This window comes from Carya illinoinensis, chromosome 16, assembly GCF_018687715.1.
Source record: "Carya illinoinensis cultivar Pawnee chromosome 16, C.illinoinensisPawnee_v1, whole genome shotgun sequence".
Classification (NCBI taxonomy): Eukaryota; Viridiplantae; Streptophyta; class Magnoliopsida; order Fagales; family Juglandaceae; genus Carya; species Carya illinoinensis.
Window position 1 is genome coordinate 4,277,296 of NC_056767.1, and position 18,925 is coordinate 4,296,220.

At 33.2% G+C, this 18,925-nt stretch overlaps 3 protein-coding genes across 8 annotated transcripts; 1 reads left to right on the forward strand and 2 right to left on the reverse strand.

The window, feature by feature from the left end:
- The first annotated feature begins 1,713 nt into the window (after positions 1 to 1,713).
- LOC122299918 (probable magnesium transporter NIPA9) lies at positions 1,714 to 5,885 on the forward strand. 4 transcript variants are annotated; one of them, XM_043110402.1, is made up of 10 exons: positions 1,714 to 1,985; positions 2,348 to 2,446; positions 2,528 to 2,632; positions 2,715 to 2,829; positions 3,221 to 3,309; positions 3,820 to 3,876; positions 4,011 to 4,069; positions 4,453 to 4,573; positions 4,909 to 5,057; positions 5,445 to 5,885. In XM_043110402.1, exons 1-10 carry the CDS (start codon positions 1,875 to 1,877, stop codon positions 5,662 to 5,664), a joined length of 1,125 nt encoding a protein of 374 aa, XP_042966336.1. In that variant the 5' UTR covers positions 1,714 to 1,874; the 3' UTR covers positions 5,665 to 5,885. The 4 variants fall into 4 exon arrangements, with proteins under 4 accessions (XP_042966336.1, XP_042966335.1, XP_042966339.1 ...); XM_043110401.1 differs by having other exon boundaries at positions 1,715 to 1,985; positions 2,715 to 2,844; XM_043110405.1 differs by lacking the exon at positions 2,528 to 2,632 and having other exon boundaries at positions 1,716 to 1,985.
- A 4,152-nt stretch (positions 5,886 to 10,037) lies between these two features.
- Positions 10,038 to 13,047, reverse strand: LOC122298665 (cytokinin riboside 5'-monophosphate phosphoribohydrolase LOG8-like). Of its 3 annotated transcripts, none has more exons than XM_043108522.1 (8): positions 12,477 to 13,047; positions 11,899 to 11,996; positions 11,727 to 11,757; positions 11,458 to 11,557; positions 11,230 to 11,300; positions 11,014 to 11,157; positions 10,610 to 10,713; positions 10,038 to 10,322 (listed from the first exon to the last, which is right to left on the reverse strand). In XM_043108522.1, exons 1-7 carry the CDS (start codon positions 12,588 to 12,590, stop codon positions 10,648 to 10,650), a joined length of 624 nt encoding a protein of 207 aa, XP_042964456.1. In that variant the 5' UTR covers positions 12,591 to 13,047; the 3' UTR covers positions 10,038 to 10,322; positions 10,610 to 10,647. The 3 variants fall into 3 exon arrangements, with proteins under 3 accessions (XP_042964456.1, XP_042964455.1, XP_042964454.1); XM_043108521.1 differs by having other exon boundaries at positions 10,038 to 10,339; positions 10,610 to 10,716; positions 12,477 to 13,043; XM_043108520.1 differs by having other exon boundaries at positions 10,610 to 10,716; positions 12,477 to 13,041.
- A 1,115-nt stretch (positions 13,048 to 14,162) lies between these two features.
- On the reverse strand, positions 14,163 to 15,948 carry LOC122298666. The gene is made up of 2 exons (XM_043108523.1): positions 15,051 to 15,948; positions 14,163 to 14,515 (listed from the first exon to the last, which is right to left on the reverse strand). Exons 1-2 carry the CDS (start codon positions 15,094 to 15,096, stop codon positions 14,214 to 14,216), a joined length of 348 nt encoding a protein of 115 aa, XP_042964457.1. The 5' UTR covers positions 15,097 to 15,948; the 3' UTR covers positions 14,163 to 14,213.
- Between the last annotated feature and the right edge of the window lie 2,977 nt (positions 15,949 to 18,925).

Sequence of the window (18,925 nt, forward strand, 5' to 3'; positions counted from 1 at the left end):
CAGGTGTGTAGTCGTGTTTACATCGAAATACTTTATAGAGAAATATCCCTTAAAAATTCATAGAATGTGGGAACAACTTAGCCAGGTTTAGATCATCCTGTCACTCATGTCAACAACACATGCAGCAGTCAATAATTGAGTTGTCATCTTCTCGCTATTGGCTGTTTCTTTATCTCAGCCTTGACTATTATTATCAACTTTTGAATTTATTATTTTAAAAAATAATAGATAATCTACTGTTTGATAAACAATACGATGTCAACACAGCTTGGGGAGAGAAGGATAAGGATATAAGAATACAACTCAAAATTATATTTGAATGATGCTTTGTTGCACTCTGTCCAAGTTCAGAACCCATGGGATGACTTCTGTTGTGGAAAATCTTTTTTTCTCGAGCATTTTTCCATTGGAATGGTTTTTCTAAAAATTGAATATTCTTGGCAACCAATCAAGTTTTATTTCGGATATTTATCATTGTTGCCAATCAAATTATAACTTGGCAGTACCCACGTACTGATTATGTAGTATTAAAATTAATTGATAAGTTTGTTTGGATTAAGAGATGAAATGAGATAATTTTAAATGAAAGTTGAATAAAATATTGTTAGAATATTATTTTTTAATATTATTATTATTTTGAGATTTGAAAAAATTGAATTAGAATTTGAAAAAATTATAATGATGAAATGAGATGCTCTTTGAATCCAACGAAATAAATTGTGCATATTAGAGTGTAATATTCGAATTTAGAGTTTTACTTTTAGACAAGACCTATTATATAATCCGTATTATTCCGTAAAATGTTTTTAAAGCATATTAATTCATAAAATATTGATAATAACTTTTATTTTTTATTGGCATCGGGTTTTCGGAAACATCTTCTCGACTAATTCTACGAGTACATAAATCCTCGACAAGGAGTGATAATAAATTTTTTACTATGATATTTAATTTATGTTTTGTACTTGACATGCAAATTCTTGAATTAAAAACAAGCATCAATGTTTAGAAAATTACATGTGAAAACTTCCTTTTTTTTTGTTCGTTACGTAAAATATGAAATTTTTAATATTCTTAAATCATCTATTCTTTAAATTTTTTTTAAAAATAAATGGAATTTTAGTGTAGTTTCATTTAAAATAGAGTAATAATTTGGATAAATTCTTAAGAGATAAGTTTTGTGCAATCCTTTTATAGAAAATTGAACCTAAGTGTCTTGCAATGAAAAAATTTTAAAAAGATATTTGTAATCGTGGGAGTGCATAAGGGCCATAAAATCTTTTTGAAAAAAATGAGTAAATATAAGATTTACATGAATAAATTAATTTTTTAATAGTGTGAATTTTATTCTCTTTCAAAATGATTATGGTGTCCTTGCATTCTTTATGACTATTCATAGCGTTGCTCATTTTATAAATGGTCTATACATAATTTGTTTATTTAAGATTTGCACATAAAAATATTATTTTTAGATTATTGAATATTTGTATTTATTTATTTAATTTTTGCTTAATATTTGTGATTAGACAATGTTAATATAACTGTCAAATGTAAACATTAATACAAATGAGACTTTTTATTTTTAATATTTTTTAAATATCTTTAATCATTAAAAAAATAAAAAAATATAAATTGATTAATAATTAATTTCTTAAGCATTAAAAATAAATAAAATATAAAAATATATGATGAGGACGTTTGGTGGGCAGTAGTCCTAGTATCATTTTCGTTTGTGATTTGTTAATGGTACTGGAAGTGATTACCGGTATTATTTTTCAAGGAAAAGCCATTGGCGACATAGGCCGTAGCTACCGCCATGGATCAGATGAAATTGATCGCCTCTGAAAATTATTGAGAGAGAAATAGAGAAAGAGATGTGGGAATCGATCTGCTTAACGTTAGCGGCGACGGCTGGTAACAACATCGGCAAAGTCCTCCAGAAAAAGGGCACCCTTATTCTTCCCCCTCTCTCTTTCAAGTTCAAGGCACGCCCAAAACCTTTTTGCTCTTGTTTCTTTTTTTTCGTAACATTTTCTCGCCACCCATTATTCATTTCTGTGATTCTGTGATTTCTTTCGTTTTAGTTGGTCTGAATTATACTGGGTAATATAAAGTTATACCGTGAAAATGAACCTGAAAAGACGCAACTTTGTGAAAGTCCAATGCAATGATGCGTGATTTTCCGTTTGATTTGATGACCCATCATGGGGAATTGCAGTGTAGTTCCACGGAAAGAAATTCAGTTTGAATTCCATATGCCCCAGTTCCATGCAACCATACGTAGCATCTGCATGTTCTCTGATCAACGATTCCTGTTGTTATAAATGTACAATATTTGTGCTTTTAGGTGATAAAGGCATATGCTTCCAACAATACTTGGGTGATCGGTTTTCTAATGGATATATTTGGAGCAATGTTGATGTTGAGGGCACTATCTCTAGCCCCTGTAAGTGCATTTACATCAAGCTTTCATATCTCTATTATTTATGTTAGTACTCTATCCACACAAAAATAACATTAGAAATAGAAATCTGCCAATTCCCTTGTCAGTTATCGAATCGAAGATGAAGTTCCGGGCACTTCTAGAAATACGAATATCAACGTTGAGTTTTTTACTGCTTCCTGCGTTGTTGTAGGTGAAACTTTGGATCCATATTATGCTGATCTTGACCTGTTTCTTAAACTTGGTTTATTTCTTAACAATCTCTTCTCAGGTATCTGTCATCCAACCAGTTTCTGGTTGCGGACTTGCTATTCTTTCCATCTTTTCCCATTTTTATTTGAAGGAAGTCATGAATGCTATTGATTGGGTGGGAATTACTTTTGCGGGTATTGGCACAATTGGTAATTTAAGCTCTTTACTTTTATATTTTTTTTACAGTGGAATTGATCTCATAGGCACTCATATAATTTGGAATACTGACCTCATGCTAATTATATTTAGTAAAGGTTAAGAATTTTTATTTTAAAAAAATTTCAGCTCAAGGCCTGTCTGGTGTGTGAATATTGGTGAATTCTTGTCTCTGTGGTAGTTGGGTTTCAGTTTCTTATTATCTGAAGGCCATCGAGTTTTTTTTTTTCTGTTTGGTCACCAAAGTGTCTAAACAAAATATCCGGCTGATAATAACAGTCTAATGTTTTAAAGTTAGTTGTTTAGTTGTCTTATTTTATTGATTGACCTATATAAAATAATCATTTGTGCATGTTTTTGCATTTGCAGGAGTTGGTGCTGGAGGTGAGGAGCAAGAGGCAACTGCCATATCCATGTTTCATTTACCATGGCTAGCATTTGCAGTTGCCATCTTGTTTGTGGGTACCTTATCCTATGCACCATCTGATCTTAGCATTGACATGTCTTTCAGATTCTTTTCATAAATTTTGCAAAAGCATTCAAGAGTCTCTCAACTCCTGCTCACGTGGCCAGATTCTGATATTGCAAACCTGAAAGTTAGGAGGGTTTTTTTTTGGATTTCATATAACAAGCCCATCTGGAAGGAGGTGTTGTAAGACCTCTACCCCTATTTCATATAACTAGCTAGATACCTGGCATTTGGACCTCTAAAAACAATATGCCTGTGCGACATGGTATTAATTATGCGTTAGATTTCAATTGGATAGATATGATGCTCTGTGCGACTCAACAAACCTCAAATCCCAATTATTTGTATACCTTATGCTTTGCTCAGAAGACCTAGGTTCCTGCTATTTTATCTATGACTCACAGTCGGATGAAATTTGTCATAATGCTACAAGCACTCCACATGGTTTCATTTATCAATTATGTGATGATTGTAAGCCTTGTAGAATTCTTTTACTTAGGTGCTTCTTAACGGATGGCTTCGAATCTACAAACGACACCGAAGAGAACAGGAGATGGTAAAAATTCCCCTTCAGTTATTTTGCACTTAGCAAGATTTATGCCTTTGTTTTTCGATACCATGGTGTTTGATTAGCATCGTTCTCCCCCCTCCTCCACCTGTATCCTTAATTGACATGCTCTTTCAATTCAGATGGAATATGAAGTTGTTGAAGAAATTATATATGGCTTGGAATCTGGTGTTTTGTTTGGGTACTCTCTCTCTCTCTCTCTCTCTCTCTCTCTCTCTCTCTAACTTATTCCTTGTCATTTGATCTAAGGATATAGTACATGCCAGTTCATCTTAATAACATAGTAGAGTATATAGAAAACCTTTAATCTACTTAACGGAAAGCTTTGCAGTATCTAAAACTAGGATATTTTCATGCTTTCTCGTGAGATCTGTCAAATCTGAATAATACATATTTTTATGCCAGATCATAATATTTCTTTCCATTTGAGGCAAAAATTTGTGGAGCAATTTATGGTCAAATTTGTCTCTGTTATGAAGTTGAACTTGTATAAAGAGCAGAACTTGATTCCTAAAGCAAAATTATTTGTTTAAAATATTTTAAGTGAAATGCACCTAATTGCAGGATGGCATCGGTAATATCAAAGATGGGATTTGTATTTTTGGAGCAGGGCTTCCACAGGATGCTGGTACCTATATGCATTTCAATCAGTGTATCTTTTAGTGGTACAGGCTTTTATTATCAGGTATTTCAAACAGTTGACCAAATTGACAATTTGATTTCATTTTGTTGATGGAACAGCATCTGAACTATTTAACCTTTTTGAGCCAAATAACCTTCAAACCATGTTGTAACATGTCTGTACTATTCTTTTCTTCTCTCTCTCTCTTTTGGAGGGGGTGAATTGGCTGGATGGTCTCTAATATGTTTGACACTCTTTACTCATAAGAAATCAATGTTTCACGGTCCCCAGTTTGTATACTTGTTTATGAGAAACCATTTTTGGAAAATGGTGGATTTGTGTCAAAATAGTGCACAAATATCCTTTCGCATGACATATTTTCATTCTACTTTTAACAGACTCGTGGTCTAAAGCATGGGAGAGCAATTGTAGTAGCCACGTGTGCTGCTGTGGCATCAATTGTGACTGGTGTTCTTGCTGGTATGCTTGCATTAGGTGAACGGTTGCCTTCAGCACCAACAGCTCGTGTTTCACTTCTGCTTGGATGGTAATTTAAAATGCTACACTATTTTCTACTCAGTGTGCTTACAGAAGATACCTTCTTGAGTCTAATCTTTGGGCCTAAAGCATGAGTTCTTAAAGCTTGATACTCAGTGCATGTCAATTTACCTCGTTTTAGAAACCTTACACGGCACATCCTCAATATCTGGTTATCTGCCTAAGTTAACCAGGTAGAAGGATGGAATTCAAAATAATTGGTCATATTAATTACTTGTCAATTACTCACTTGTTTGAAGGATCCAATAATTGTTCAGTCCTTATTATTGAATTTCAACATCTAGTCCACGTGCATTGAGGTTCATATGGAGATACGAGTGCTTACATTCAGTATCCGTGTGTTCGTTATTCACTGTTTTATTTTTCTCAACTGCAGGTTACTTATTATTATAGGGGTGATTTTACTTGTATGTTCATCACGGCTGGTGAGATACCTTCCTTGGCCATTACAGAATTTCATACCAAGTGGCATTGAGAGGAGTTTCAGCACTAGACGATCCGGGTCTGTCCGAATTAGTGATACTAGTCCAAGTGCTGTTATCCAGGCGGCAACATTGCATCATTTGATATCATCTTCTCCTAAAGAGAAGGCTTGAACTGACAATAGGGAGCAGATTGTCATGTACTTGAATATGTTAAGATTTTGGTTGATGTGCTTGTAGATGACACTGAGTCACTCCTTCGGGGCTTTAATGAGGGTGAGATGTATAGTACGATCATGTTTACTTGTTTTAGAGGGAGTGTAATTTTGTAGGTCATTCTTTCTATAAGACATCCATTACTTGATTTATTGTAAAATCCTTGTAACTTGAAACTCTGTTGTGACGCCCCCAAATTCCGTTTGGGATCGGACGGACATTTGAAGCGTCGAGACATGTAACACAAGGTTACCTGCCCCCGTTCATGACATATAAGATGCAATGTTCCTAACATGCATATAACATTATGCAATATTCGCAGCAGATAATTTTTTTCTTTAGCAATACTATGCACCAAATTGAAAATATTCCAAATGCTTAAAACATACTTCATACATAAAAACCCATTGAATAGATCACAACACTAGTCCAAAATGGTTATGATCCAAAAAGTACTAAAGATGCAACTCCATTGTATAAGTAGTAATTTACGTTAACTACTATATTAACATTGACGTCGCACCGTCGCTTAGTCATCTGTGTCTAGTTGATCAGCTCCTGATTCTCCTTCAGGTCCTGTAATAAGATCTACCATTTGGGGGGAATGGTAGTTGGGACTACCAAAGTGAGATTTGATTACAAATCTCAGTAAGTTAACAAAAAACTTCCACACAAGCTAATGATACATGCATGACAGTAAAAGCATAAATGCATAATCGAATTCATGAGTAATTAAAGCATAACTTGGCGTACAACATAGCATAATTGACATAACTTAAATTGAAACATGAACTGAACTTGACTTGACATGAACTTGATCTGAAACTTGACTTACCATGAAAAATACATACTCCACAGTTGTTGTGGATCCATGTATTCTACGTGTAAATACATACTCCACAGTTATTGTGGCCCCATGTATTCTACACAAACTTGACTTATCATGAAAAATACATACTCCACAGTTGTTGTGGCCCTATGTATTCTACACAAACTTGACTTAACATGAAAAATACATACTCCACAGTTGTTGTGGCCCCATGTATTCTACGTGTAAATACATACTCCACAGTTGTTGTGGCCCCATGTATTCTACACAAACTTGACTAAACATGAAAAATACATACTCCACAGTTGTTGTGGCCCCGTGTATTCTACGTGTCACAATTGCTGTCTCACGTAGTGTATGCGTCACAATTGCTGTGACCCCATACATAAGTAATCAAGATGAAACGTGAATGGAATATGAAATGACTGAAGCCCTGACGTAACATAACGTGACTTGAATATAACTTGAAATACATGACTAACTTGAGATAGAAATATTTCGTAACATTGCATAACATATAATAGACAACATATTTAATATGACATACTTGCAACAGTGAATATTACATGACTTGACATACATATAATAGATGACATACTTAGCATGACGTACTTGTATGGTACAGTAATACATGACAGAATATATTATGTAACAGATAAAAATTGACGACAGAATAAATTCTGTATAATAGAAAATTACGTGATAACTTGGCATGACATGACATATATGATAACACACATACATACACTGTAGTTCCTTTACTTAGCACACATACACAGTAGACTGCTAGTAAGTTAAAAACTAACTTACCTCGATCTCCGCGTTTCTTATAAAACTTCAAGTGCGACCACGAGGAACTGTAATTAGTGATTCTAAAAGTTAGAACTAAATCACTAATAATTTGAAATATGGAAAATACTAACTTAAAGAGTAAAATTTTCATTTTACTCTCTACATGTGGGAAAATGACCGTTTTACCCATAACTTAAGGATTTTGCATACTAACTCCAAAAGTTTCCAAAATTTACATTCCTCATGTAAATTTTTTCCTAAACTTAAATATCAACTCAAAAAAATTAAAAACAAAACACAACTATGAAGAACACACTATGGCCGAAACATCCATAGATCATTTCCCTTGATTTTTGTTGCAATTCCTTCCAACTTCAAAACTCATGCTTAAACCAAAATTTTGCAACAAACATCTTCCAATCCTAAGTTCAAAACCATACTTAAAACATCCATTTAGAAAAGCTAATAATTAACACCAAACTTTTTTGTAAAAAGATCCAAGCACTTGAATCACAAGTTTTGACCTTAAATCAAAACATCTCCAAGAATTTCAAAAATCAAATCTTACTTCTAACATATTCATAATATCATCCTAACATCAACCATGCTTTAAATCATCAAACTAAAGTCACCAAAATCACAAAATAACATTTGGAGTTTTTGGTTTTACACTTAGTCCAAAAACAGAAACTTTTTCTTCAACTAGTTTTGATAAATCTCTTGATCTATGACTTATAAATATATGATCTTCAAACCAAACCATCACATGGTTTAAAAAGATGTCCTAAAATATATATAAGCTTCTAATTTAAAATCACATGGTTAGAAATTAATCAAAATATAAATTTAGCCAAGAATATCCACACTTTGGCTTATCTGAATATCTCTTTGCATAAAATTTCATATCTTTAAAACTAACATCAAATATCTTCAAAATAATAATATAACATGTATATAAGATGCTTAGGATCCTCCAATAAAATTATCAAAGTCATTGGAATAGGTTTAGACCACCAAAGAGTTAAACTTTCTCAAAACAGAAACTGTTTTTCCTCTTCCAGTTTCTAAGTTTCTAAATCTAAGAAAATCTTTCATCAAAACCTTTAATCATGCAAAAATCCTCAACCAATAATCATATACACATGTTAACAATACTCCATAAAAATTTCGGACCAATATCTATCCATTAGCTTGGTCAAAAACTCCAAACTATAACATATTCTCTAGTTTATCTCCCAGAATGACCTTTCTATAGTTTATATAATATTTGACTGACCAAATGATTTTCAAATGGGACAAATAAGATATTCACGTAAACTAGACTAAAAAAGGAACAACTTATATGAATGACACTTTATGATAAAATACTTACAAAAGTTTCGAAATGGGTGTGCAAAAGACCTCCTAAAAGCTGTCCGAGAGAGAGTGTTTGATATTCTTTCAATGGAAAGTGTAAATGAAGATAATTTCGTGGAGAGAGGTGGCTGGAGATACTTATGGATGAGATATGGAAGAGATGAGGCTGGAGTTGAGAGTTGAGTGTAGTTTTCTCCTACCTAAAATATCTATAAAAGATTATCTCATAATATTCTATCCAATAATATCTACAAAAAATCAACTTAAGATATTTTTATCTAATAATATCTATAAAAATCAACTCAAAATATTTTTACCCAATAATATTCATGAAAATTACCTCAAGATATTTCTTTTTATCTAATAATATCTACAGTTTTGAACAGACGTTTTGTCCGAAAATATGAAAAAATGTTATTACGGCATAAGACTTTAAATAACCCTCCGAGTCTAATGGCACAAACCATAATACATTTTGACACTTCTAACTATCTCCAATAATCAAAAACACACTTCTGATACCATAGTAAATAATAACACTAACTATGTAGTTAGACAAAAACTTATACGATTAATGGATTCGTGAAAACTTATGGGGTTTTCACGAGGTTCCTAAAGTTAATAGAAATTTCACAATTAAATTTCTAGCGAACTGTTACATCTGTCCTCTTACATTGCATTTAGGTAAATTACTTTCTATTACCTAGGAGGTGATCTCATAAATGGAGTTTACTACTTGTCCCCTATTACTCATGAGATTTTTTTCATTCTCTCCACTAAAGCTACAAAGCAAAGTCACGCATAAATGCTTTGTAGAATCTATATATTCCTACAACCATTACTTATAAAAAAGGGAACTTATTTTGTATGAGAAATGATATTTGCAATTTTAGAGTGTGGAAGCCCTGCGCACTTCTTTTGAAAAAAAGTAAAGTCTACTATTGAAAAAATTAAATCACAGGAAGTGCACGGGACTTGCACACCTTAGACTGTATCTAGCATTACTCAACAAATGTTTATTACATCCATAATTTTTGAAGCAGGAATTTTGTTCATGTTAAGCCACATCATCCATTCTTAATTTAAAAATGGAAAACACTACTTCCACATAAAATATCTGCAGAAAATTTGTACCGAATTACTTGTCTTTATTTTATTTTATTTTTACTTAAAGAAGTATTTTTTCAAAGACTTTGTATTTTTTTATTTTTTTAAAAATATTTAAGGGGTTTAAAAAAATATTTGAAAGAAAAAAACTTTTTACACACCAGGTTTAAATTTTCTGTTAATTTTTTCTGTGGCTCTAGCAGCGCTCTTTAAAAATATCTACAAATTTGATAATTTGAAATTGAAGTAGTTTAAAAGCTAATGTCGATTCATATTATGCAATTTGAAATTTGAAAAGTTTGAGAGATTTTTACTTAGTTTCTGCATAACTATTTGTCTTCTTACATGTATATCTAGTTTATTACATTCAGTAATCAAAGAAGATTGTGTTTATACTACTTCACAATCAACCGTCTAGTCCATGAGGAGTCAGTCACGACTCATCAGAGGGAAGATGCCCATGTGATCCCTTGGGAAATCCATGTGAGTTGCAGTTTGGCATTTAATCCAAGGCCACGTTCACCTAAGAAAGCTGCTTATACAAATTCACTGCAATTCAGACACAGAATGAACAATATATGGTCCCATCTATACCTATATAGACTTTTCCACTTAGATGATGCCGGAGAATAATTTTATTTAAAAGCCTTTACATCACATACCATCCAAGTGCCATAATTTGATTTCGAAAATAAATTTTAAAATTTAAATCTTACAAATCAAATTATACAATCTGGATGGTGTGTGATATAAAGATCTTCAAATAATATTATTCGATAATGAATCACATCATGAAGTAAGGATAGGAGAAAGACCTACCCCATAATCAGAGTGCCTTTTCTTGCCCTGCATACATATTAATTACCAAGTTTTTCAATCTGCCAGCTTTCATGAGAAGCAACATGTTCATGGAAAGGAATGTACTGCTGCAGAAACATATCAAAGAATTAGATGAGATACATATTCAGAAGATTTTATTAAACTCAATATCATCTCCCAGTCAAAAAATTGAAACAAAACTCTACAAGCACAAGAAGAGTTTCCCAAGAAATTTGGCTAATTCAACAATTTTAGTTCAGTCATTTTCCTGAAATCTGGTGAAGCTCTCTCTCTCTCTCTCTCTCTCTCTCTCTCTCTCTCTCTCTCTCCCTTAAAAATGCAGGTGGCGTTTCCTTCCTAGCCTAGTTGATTCTGGGAGAAAATTACTTGGGTTATAAGAATACCTCCATCTTAATGATTAGTTCTTTTGCAGTTGGAGCAGAGAGGACTATATGCCGAGCACCTGGCTTGATGAATCCTTCTGCAACCCCATTGTCAAATAATGCCAGCAAGCAATTATAGTACCCATCAACATTCAGCAGCGCAACCTACAGAAATTAACATCCAGTTGCAATGATAAATTTCCCAATATATCTTCAAATGTGAAATTGATAGGTTACCGGTTTTGTATGAATTCCAAGTTGGGCCCATGTTATCATCTCCAACAGCTCTTCCATGGTCCCATATCCTCCTAAAACCAGAAAAGAACAAGATATGTAGGTATTAAGTACCAAGAGAATAGCCATCTTGATTTGTAAAGGAAGATCTCAATGGTTTCAAGGAACAAAACACTTGAGGTGATTGTTTATTTTCATTTGATTATTGATGAGAATTTTCCAGGTGATTACCAGGAAGAGCAATAAAGGCATCAGCTTCTCGAGCCATTGCAGCTTTACGCTCATGCATGTCCAAAACAGTTCTTACTTCTCCCACAGGTTGACCAGATATCTATCAGTGCTAGCCAACAATATTCTAATGAACAAGTGAACATGTTTTTCAACTAACAACATATATAAGCGTAGCGGACTAGAACTAATACCATATAGGATGTAATAAGAATTTCTAACCCTTATGGGCAGCTAAGAATTACAATCTGATGCAATACATAAAGAGTTACCTCAAGAGGCATGAGAGCTCTTGGAATGATCCTGCATGTGAAAAGCAGTTAAGAATTTTGTTAAGTGATATAATGTGATCAACACCTATCTTGCATTAAATGAAAGGATTAAATATGAAAGACACAGACAATATAATATTGAAGGGTAATCAGGCATGTTTCTTAGAAATACCCAAGAACATGGCAACCTCCATCAAAAACTCTCTGCGAAATCAAACCCATCAACCCGATACTTCCCCCGCCATATACCAAGTCTATCTTCCTCTTCACCTGTTATGGATACCCAGACACCGACAACAAATAAACCTTTAAGAATGATCCAATCAAGGATAGTATTCAAGAACATGCCTTTATGATAAGACAGGAAATGCTCTGTTCGGTATTTGAAATAAACAATTCAAAATCATATCGATATATTGGTTAAATTATGTTCTGTGGCCAGAAACCAAAACCCAATAAGTCTCATTACCAAACGGAACCAACTCATCAAACTATCATTTTACAACTCGCAGCATAAAGCCGAAATCATCAGAAGCTCATTTTAAGGCCAAAACCCAAAAGCAAAGTGCAGTTCCATTCTCCCAAGAAACAATCCCAGCTCAAAACATCAAACACCCTACAACAGCAGCTAAAATTGAATACATTATCATCAAAACAAACTATGTCGGAGAACATATAGCAAAGCTTGTGACTGCATTAAACTAAAGCAAAGAAAGAGAGAGAAGAGAGTAATAAATGAAACAAACAAACCAGTTCATTGCCCAATTCAACAGCAGCATCACTGAAGACGTTTCTGTGGCCAGAGCTGCTCCCACAGAAGACACAAACCCTCCTGAACTTACTTCTTGTGTTGCTTTCTTCCATTCACGACTGCTGTCTCCTTTTTTTCCAATCCAGTCCCAAACAATTGAAAGGGAAGTAAAAAACAATGCAGAAAGGCAAAACTTGTTATGCAGTTAATGGACTAATGGTACTTCAATTGCAAACCACCATAAACTTATATAAATCAATGTAACAAAAGAAATTAGATTATAAAGGCCTTCAAAAGGCTATCTGGATTGACTCCATACTGATATAAACAGGAAATGAATTCGATAAATTAGATGCCAACAAGAAATTAAAAAGAAAAAGAAAAAAAAAAAGAATTCTATAAATATAAGGGTCTTATATATTTGTCAAATGGGACCACGAGAACCCCACCTATGTACATTTCATTTCTAATCCAACTTATTTCTGTCGGCTTTATATCATACAAAAAAATCAAAAAAAAGAAAGAAAGAAAGATAAACAGATAGATATGAAAGATAACAAACAAATCTGATCTAATAATAATAAAGGAGAAAAAGTCTTTTCTTTGTTCCTTTCCATCCAAAGTAGAATTGCATGTGCCAAATCCAAAAGGAGAGTATAGTTTTATTAGGTGTAAAGGAAGCGGCAAAGGGGAAAAAGGATTACTTTTGGTTGGACTTGACTTATATGCAAACAAAAATCTAGTAATTAGATTGTGTATGCATCATGACGTTGCTATTTGGAATTTTAGAATTATAATGTATTAATTAATGAATAGTGCTACATCATGTATTTATAATTTTATGTACAAGACCCATTTTATCAGTTTTTTTTTTTTTTTTTAAATTCAAATTTTGAATTTCAAATTTTATAATTTTCAACATACCAATAGTTGACACGTCAGCACATATTGTTATATAAATAAAAATTATAAGTATAAATCACATTTTCCCAAATTTACTAATGTTATTTTCTTTTCAATTTTTCATTTTCTTAGGATTTGAGGGAGGAGTGGTGCTTTGAGTCCTTTTTATCTATAATTCCATCCCTGCGTCATGTAATTTCTGTAAGATTCAGCCAATTGGCTTGCCAATATTATAGAAATTTTTTTATGAATTTCCTCTTTCTGTTATGAACCCAATACATTAAACCCTGAGAGAGATGTTTGAATATTGGGAATTGTGACAAATGAATTTCTTATGTACTTCAGACATTATGCTGGAACCTCACTCCACTCTGCCTCCCATTTAACATGAGCTGCATCATACAAAAGCTCGTGTGAAAAGGGAAGTGAGGAAATTGTCCACTTTGCCGTTGTATTTTAGAGAGTACAGATATATTTAGATGAATGGTGTAACTAACTTAACCGTCTAAATAGTCTTGCTTTGGCCAAAATATAGAGTCTTGAAAGCCTCAGAATAGTATGACTCTTCCTCCCCTCCTCTTCTTCTGTCCTCTCAATTCCTAAATTCAAGCAAATTGTTTCGGATACTCCTATACAGACCAAGAAGGAACAAAAACACCCACCTTCATTTTCAGACTAAATTTTTTTCCTTTACCAAGATCCAAACAACCTTGTTGCACCATTTTCAAACATCGGAAAGAAAAAAAACAATAGAGAACATATAGAGAGAGCAGACAAGGGAGAGAATCCAAAGAAATAGAGGTCACAAGTTTGCATTATCTTCCTTTGGATGTTTAAGTCATGGGAAGGAGAATCCCTTTGAATGAGAAGCCATTAATACATCCATTGCTCTCATTTTCACTCCTAGTTGTAGGGATAGCAGCAGCCATGGCTACGATCACAGCTCTATGTGGATCACGGTTTAGGAGAAGAACATCACCCCCTTCTTCAGCTCCCCCTCCATTTGAAACGGCAGAAAAGCCAGATTTGGTTGATTCAACAGCAATTACAATGACAATGACATCTTCTCCACCTCCAAAAGCTGCAGAACCAGTAGAATCTGAAGATATCTTGGATAACAAATTGCCACTTCCACCTGCAATGAAGCAAATGGGAGAGAGTTACTCTTGCAGAAACATGACCAAGTCCTCGCCTTACCGAAAAACATCGATGAATTTAAGCATGAAACTGCCAAGAAGCTTGTCATTGGCAAGAAGGGAGGAAAATCGTCAGAGGAAAGAGCAGTTGAAGATGGAAGACTCTGTTTGGATGAAGACAATTATATTAGGGGAAAAATGTAAAGTACCAGACGAGGAAGATGCTGTTATTTATGATGGCAAGGGAAAAAGGATCTCAGCATATCATCCTAGGACCCCGAGTAGGATATCTTTGTCTATGGGGCTCTCATTCAACGAACCAGACTTACTTCCACCACCAGAAGAACATGTTGAAGGAAATCAAGAATGAAGGAAGAATGTCTTGATGTCAATAAATCAATCCTTTCCACTCCATATGCAGGGGTAGCTAGTTTTTTCATGTTTGAAGGGATTCGTATAAAATCCTCTTCACTTGTCCGATCAAATTGGATGATTAAATTATGGAGAGAAATAGACATAACATGCGGACCTTACAATGTTTAGCGCTGCCGGTATAGAAGCGTGAATCCCACATGAGCATTTAATGTTGTATCTATTTCTCGTTTCATTGGACCTTCTAATTCGGTCAAGAAATTAGAGAAGATCTCAATTGGAGTGACTCCATTCATATGAGCATAACACCAATATCAGTAGTGATTTTGCATGAACGCAGCCGGAGACCATCAATTTATTCCAGAGCCAGTTCCTGCAATTAATAAGCTAGGTGAAAAGAGCAACCGGATTATCTGTATATGCCATACATGTCTATTCTTGTGTAGAAGGTCAAGAATTCAAGCCATCTTACAACGCATGGTTGTGTCTTTGACTCTTTGGTAACCATTGGGAGCAAAGGTTCTGTCAAATATGATGCATTTTCCCTGACGTTCAAAAACCCTGTTGCCACACCTGTTCTTTCTCAACTTCTGCTAAAATACAGCAATTACAAACAACTATTGAGAATGGTTGAAATGGCCTTTAATATTTATTGGAGAAACAGGCCTTTTTGGGGGATGGATGAGAAAATATTCAGAACTAAATATAAGAAAACAAAATCATAAAATTGCCTAACAGTCTTTAGTGAACCAAAACTGTTTGCACAGTAGAAATGATTCACAGATAGGAGAATGGGAGTGGTCAAAAAGCTTCCTGCACCCCTAGTGATGAAATTTTTCATCATTTAGTTTAGGTTTATTCCTGTAATTCCCACATTATGTATCTATTTCCCTTCCCCATGAGTTTTAAAACTCGGATAAAAATCCTGGTGCCATAAGAAGAGCCCAAGTTTTCAACACTTTCTGCCAGAAAATGTGCCCTAAGCTTCAAGAACAAAAAATGTATAAAGTGGGGAGAGTTTCTATGCCTAGTTTCCATCTCTGGGACCCCTTTGGCAGTTTTGAGCACCAGAATGGGTTCAGGTTCATGGCCTTGTCAACTCCTAAGCATCAAAAGGGCAGCCAGAAAAAGCAATGCCCCTATCTTAATCCAACTACTTGCATATGGCTTTCCACGTCATACCAACATCTCAACTCGGCCTAAAACTCAGCAGTTTATTCAATACATTTACATTTATAGGCTTCATTTGGATATACAGTATCTTCGATGATTTATAAATAGTAATAAAAATAATAATAAATAATTTATAAATAGTAATAAAATAATTTAAAAATATCTGAGCATAATTGTATTCTCAAACAGATCCTTATCCGTTTGGCAACACAACTATTGTCAAGTATTTTTACAAATTCTCATGTATTTCCTTCCCAACATTACTCCAACACAAAATACTTTTTAATTTTTAATTTTCAACTTTGTTTATCTAATAATTACTTAATAATTATAATTTTCTAAAACTTTCAAACAAAACACAGAATACATTACAAATTTTTCAAATTTTGAAATAAAAATAATATTAAAAACTAGTATTTAAATATTTTTTAAACTTTTTAATATTTTTATTTAACTTTTTCTCTCTCATTTCATTGAACTCAATAAAATATTTTAATTCAAACTATTTTACTACTATTCACAGTTATACTAAGATATTCTTAGTTTGGTTACACAAAACCAAGCTATCTCATCTCATGTCATTTTATATAATCATTATGAATTTTTTAAATTTCCACACAAAATATAATAAACAATTCAACATTTTCAAATCCTAAGACAAAATTAATATTAAAAAAATTATATTATAATAATATTTTATTTAACTTTTAACAAAACATCTCATCTCATCTCATCTCATCCAAACTTTGTAACTAAATGAGACCAAGTATCTAAACTAGACCTAAATTTTTATTCATTTTTGGAAGATATTGAGTTTTTGTTTTTGGCAGGTTCTAAGATTTGTCCATGCATGAGATTTCTAGAGAAAATTCTATATTCAAACTGTCATAATGATTCAATCACTATAATTTCATCCCAATTCAAGCTTAATTATATATTCACTTTCAACTTTGTATAGGCGTTATTCAACATCACTATGTCCTTGTCATCTGCACATTCAAAGTTTCTTTTGCAGCATGATAATGTAAAACCACTACCCAACAACATGATAGTTTGGGTATTAGAATATTCTGAGAATACTTCACTACTATTCATTATTTTATCATTACTTTTCACATACTTTTTATTACTTTTTAGTACTATTCAATATTTTATCAGTATTTATTCATTACTTTTTAACTACTATTCATAGAATATATGAGATCACTTCACTACCTAAACACAATCGTGTAGAGTTAGAGTTCTAATTTAGGAATTTTGTTCTGGATATTATTTGAAATCGTTATTTATTCTAAAATTTACACTAAAGAAGTAAATTTTATTATTTATTCTATTTCTTAATAATAATAATAAAAAACTCATAAAATACCCTTAATCATTCGTAAAAGTTATGCTACTTGTAAAATTATTAAAAATTCTTGTAATATGAATAACGTAGCATACATCTTATTACATCTTTTTATTTAATTAAAGTTACTTACATAAATACATAATATTCTATAATAAGATGAGACTATTGCGTACATGTATTAAAAACTCACTAATACTTATATCAAGACCCATTACTAGCAGAATCCTAAGACTGCTTTTCAGGCCACTATCCTTGGTCTCAAGCTAGGATTTAAGAAGATGATTCTTGAAAGGGATGCATTACTTGTTGTTAAGGCAATCAATGTAATAGGAGATAGTTGGGATAGCAAAGGAATGCTTATTTATTACGTAAAACACATGCTTCTAAGTTTGATAGTTGGTATGTTAAACATATCAAAAGAGAAGTCAACAATGTAGCTCATTCTCTAGGCAAGAATGCTTTGGCTATTTCAGATGTCATCATTAATGAGTAATGTTATATACCATATCGCCATCCTATTTGTATCATACTTTTTTTTTTTGAAAAAGATGAAGGTCACATGTTCACGAGTAATCTCCTCCTAATTTTATTAAAAACTTTCATTTATGGCAGAAGAAAATCGTGATAACAATCAGATACTTGGGCCAAATCCAAACCCAAGCATGCAAAAATGTGAAAATTAAACCAAAGAACCATGAACAATAAAACAAAAAGAACCAACACTTATTCCCTTCTTAAATATGGCAAACCTCCCTTATCAAGTCTTAAGAAACCTGTTGCCGTTCTTGTAAGCTCCAAAGCAAAAAAATAAGTAAGATTACTCCCCTTAGCTCCAGATTTAGCCAAAATATCAACAACCGCATTGCACTCCTGATAGATATGTCTAAAAATGAAACGAATCTGACCAAGAAAGCTAATGATTTCTTCCTAGTAGTCTTCTGGATACCACAAACCACACCTTCCATTTCCAATCCAATCAATAATCAATTTTGAATCCATCTCAATCTCAATAGCATTACAACCCAAATGCCTAGCATGCCTAAAGCCATAAAGTAAATCCATAACCTTAGCATGGTTATTAGAACAACAACCAATAGGAGCAGAAAAACCCAAATGCAGCTCACCATCATGATCACGAATTACTCCTCCTACTCCTGAAGAACCTGGATTGCCTAATGAGCAACCATCAACATTAAGTTTATACCAACCAAGCTTTGGTTTCTCCCATCGAACAATCTTTTCACCCCTCATACGAGCACTCGGGATAGGAAGATTTAATGATTGAAGCAACTCATCATCCCTTTTACTGATACTGTTTTGATCTTTGAATTTTAAAACAACTTAGGACAACCAATATTTAATAGATATCCAAAAAGTGTGAATAGATTCTAGGGTGCCCTCCATCCGAGCTTTACATCTCCTCCACCACAAGCGCCATGTTATAATAATATGAAGGAGACCAAGAATCTATCCACTACAAGAAGAGCGTTTGGCCTGACGAAACCAACATGCG

Excerpts from the sequence above, each read along its gene's own strand:
- LOC122299918 (XM_043110401.1), top strand. The coding sequence starts at position 1,875 with ATGTGGGAATCGATCTGCTTAACGTTAGCGGCGACGGCTGGTAACAAC. Across the intron at positions 2,845-3,220 it reads TGCGGGTATTGGCACAATTG|GAGTTGGTGCTGGAGGTGAG; the intron begins GTAATTTAAGCT and ends TTGCATTTGCAG. Across the intron at positions 3,310-3,819 it reads TTGCAGTTGCCATCTTGTTT|GTGCTTCTTAACGGATGGCT; the intron begins GTGGGTACCTTA and ends TCTTTTACTTAG.
- LOC122298665 (XM_043108521.1), bottom strand. The coding sequence starts at position 12,590 with ATGGAAGAAAGCAACACAAGAAGTAAGTTCAGGAGGGTTTGTGTCTTC. Across the intron at positions 11,997-12,476 it reads TTGAATTGGGCAATGAACTG|GTGAAGAGGAAGATAGACTT; the intron begins GTTTGTTTGTTT and ends TATCCATAACAG. Across the intron at positions 10,717-11,013 it reads AACTAATCATTAAGATGGAG|CAGTACATTCCTTTCCATGA; the intron begins GTATTCTTATAA and ends ATGTTTCTGCAG.
- LOC122298666 (XM_043108523.1), bottom strand. The coding sequence starts at position 15,096 with ATGCTCATGTGGGATTCACGCTTCTATACCGGCAGCGCTAAACATT. Across the intron at positions 14,516-15,050 it reads TACCGGCAGCGCTAAACATT|GTGGAAGTGGCAATTTGTTA; the intron begins GTAAGGTCCGCA and ends GCTTCATTGCAG.